Source organism: Macrobrachium nipponense, chromosome 17 (genome assembly GCF_015104395.2).
Source record: "Macrobrachium nipponense isolate FS-2020 chromosome 17, ASM1510439v2, whole genome shotgun sequence".
Classification (NCBI taxonomy): domain Eukaryota; kingdom Metazoa; phylum Arthropoda; class Malacostraca; order Decapoda; family Palaemonidae; genus Macrobrachium; species Macrobrachium nipponense.
The window spans coordinates 5,493,588-5,494,976 of record NC_087210.1 but is presented as its reverse complement, the minus strand read 5'-3'; the positions used below and the strand labels follow the sequence as shown (position 1 = coordinate 5,494,976).

The following is a 1,389-nucleotide window of genomic DNA, read 5'->3' as shown; positions in this document are numbered from 1 at the left end:
TAGTGTACATTACAACGAAAAAAAAAGTAATTTGTTACCTTTAACCGTTTTGCGCGCAGCGCGATTTGAATACAATTATATATGAATTTCGTTTTTGCGCTATCATATATCGCATTTTTTATATATGATAATGATAATTTTTTTCATTTCTGATGGTTGCATACTAAACTTCAGCCAGTGACAAAAAAAGGAGCCAAAAATGAACTCTTAATCTTGAAAACTAAGCGCGCTGTGATTTTTTGAAAAAAATATTTTTCCGCTTCCGCGCTCACTCTGAAACACCTCCGGCACACGGGAGACAATTTTTTTTTTTACCGCTTCGGCGTAAGAGGGTTAATGGCAAATTTTCAAAACAGTGTGAGAGTCTTTCTTCATAACAGTTTCTATAACTTCCTTATTGGCTGGGATGATGATTTCCTCACCGATAGTGTGCGTCTTTCCTTTTGCTATCGTGAGGGAGATGTTGTATGAGGCTTTCAAACCTTCAGTATCAGCGCTGGCTGGTGCTTTGAAAAAATTCTTGATATTTGAACGACTTTTGAATTTTTCTTTCAGTGTCTTGAAATAGTCAAGGTCTTTCTTTTTCTTATCAGAGTGAACTCTTTCAAGGTGGTCCTTCATCTTTGCAGGTTTCATGGCATCATTACTGAAAGTCATTTCACACAAGAGGCACAATGGCATGGTGTCATTTGTTAATGAAGTAATGAATCCACATTTCAAATATTCCTGAGAATACTGTGGGCATTTATAATCACAATTTTTAATGGACGTCACAAAATACAGTTCAGGGATAACGAGAGCCGAGAAGTTACTGAACTACTATATGCGAGACAGTGAAAGAGATATGGGTGGGATGAGGTGGGGTGGTGGATACGATTGCACGCTCAGTGTTGCAAGCTCAGTTGAAAATTCTGAGGTTTTGTAGTAAAAAAAATAATTGATCTATTTTTTCTTTCTTTTTTTAATTCAAAAAATATATACATATATTTTTTTAATATGATAAGGTCTGATAATGAAATTTTTATAAATTATTAACAAGAATTTCAAATTGGAGGCTTCATTGGTCCTGTAGACCCCAGCAGTGAACATTCAGCTACCCATTAGTTATTCATCGACCCCCATTTGACCCCCTGACTATTCATCGACCCATGGTTCCATTGACCCCTGGGGGTCGTTATCGACCACTTTGAGAACCCCTGGTCTAGATAAATTGTAAACTTTACTTCCTTCGTCTATTGAGGCTAGATTAGAGGTAGGGTTAAAGTATTGTGCAAGTATTAGTTTATCAAGGTCATAACATTGGTTATTGACCTGAAGTTGAGTGGAATTTAGGCATTGCTTCTTACAAGTTCTAAGTAGCAACTAAATTTGTGTGTGTGTGTGTTTTTT

The 1,389-nt window shown here is 36.4% G+C and overlaps 1 protein-coding gene across 1 annotated transcript; it reads right to left on the bottom strand.

Moving 5' to 3' along the window:
- Window positions 1–333: 333 nt before the first annotated feature.
- On the bottom strand, window positions 334–681 carry LOC135196481 (protein FAM200B-like). The gene has a single exon (XM_064223334.1). It carries the CDS (start codon window positions 679–681, stop codon window positions 334–336), a length of 348 nt encoding a protein of 115 aa, XP_064079404.1.
- Between the last annotated feature and the right edge of the window lie 708 nt (window positions 682–1,389).

Coding starts and splice junctions, on each gene's coding strand:
- LOC135196481 (XM_064223334.1), bottom strand. CDS start 681: ATGCCATTGTGCCTCTTGTGTGAAATGACTTTCAGTAATGATGCCATG.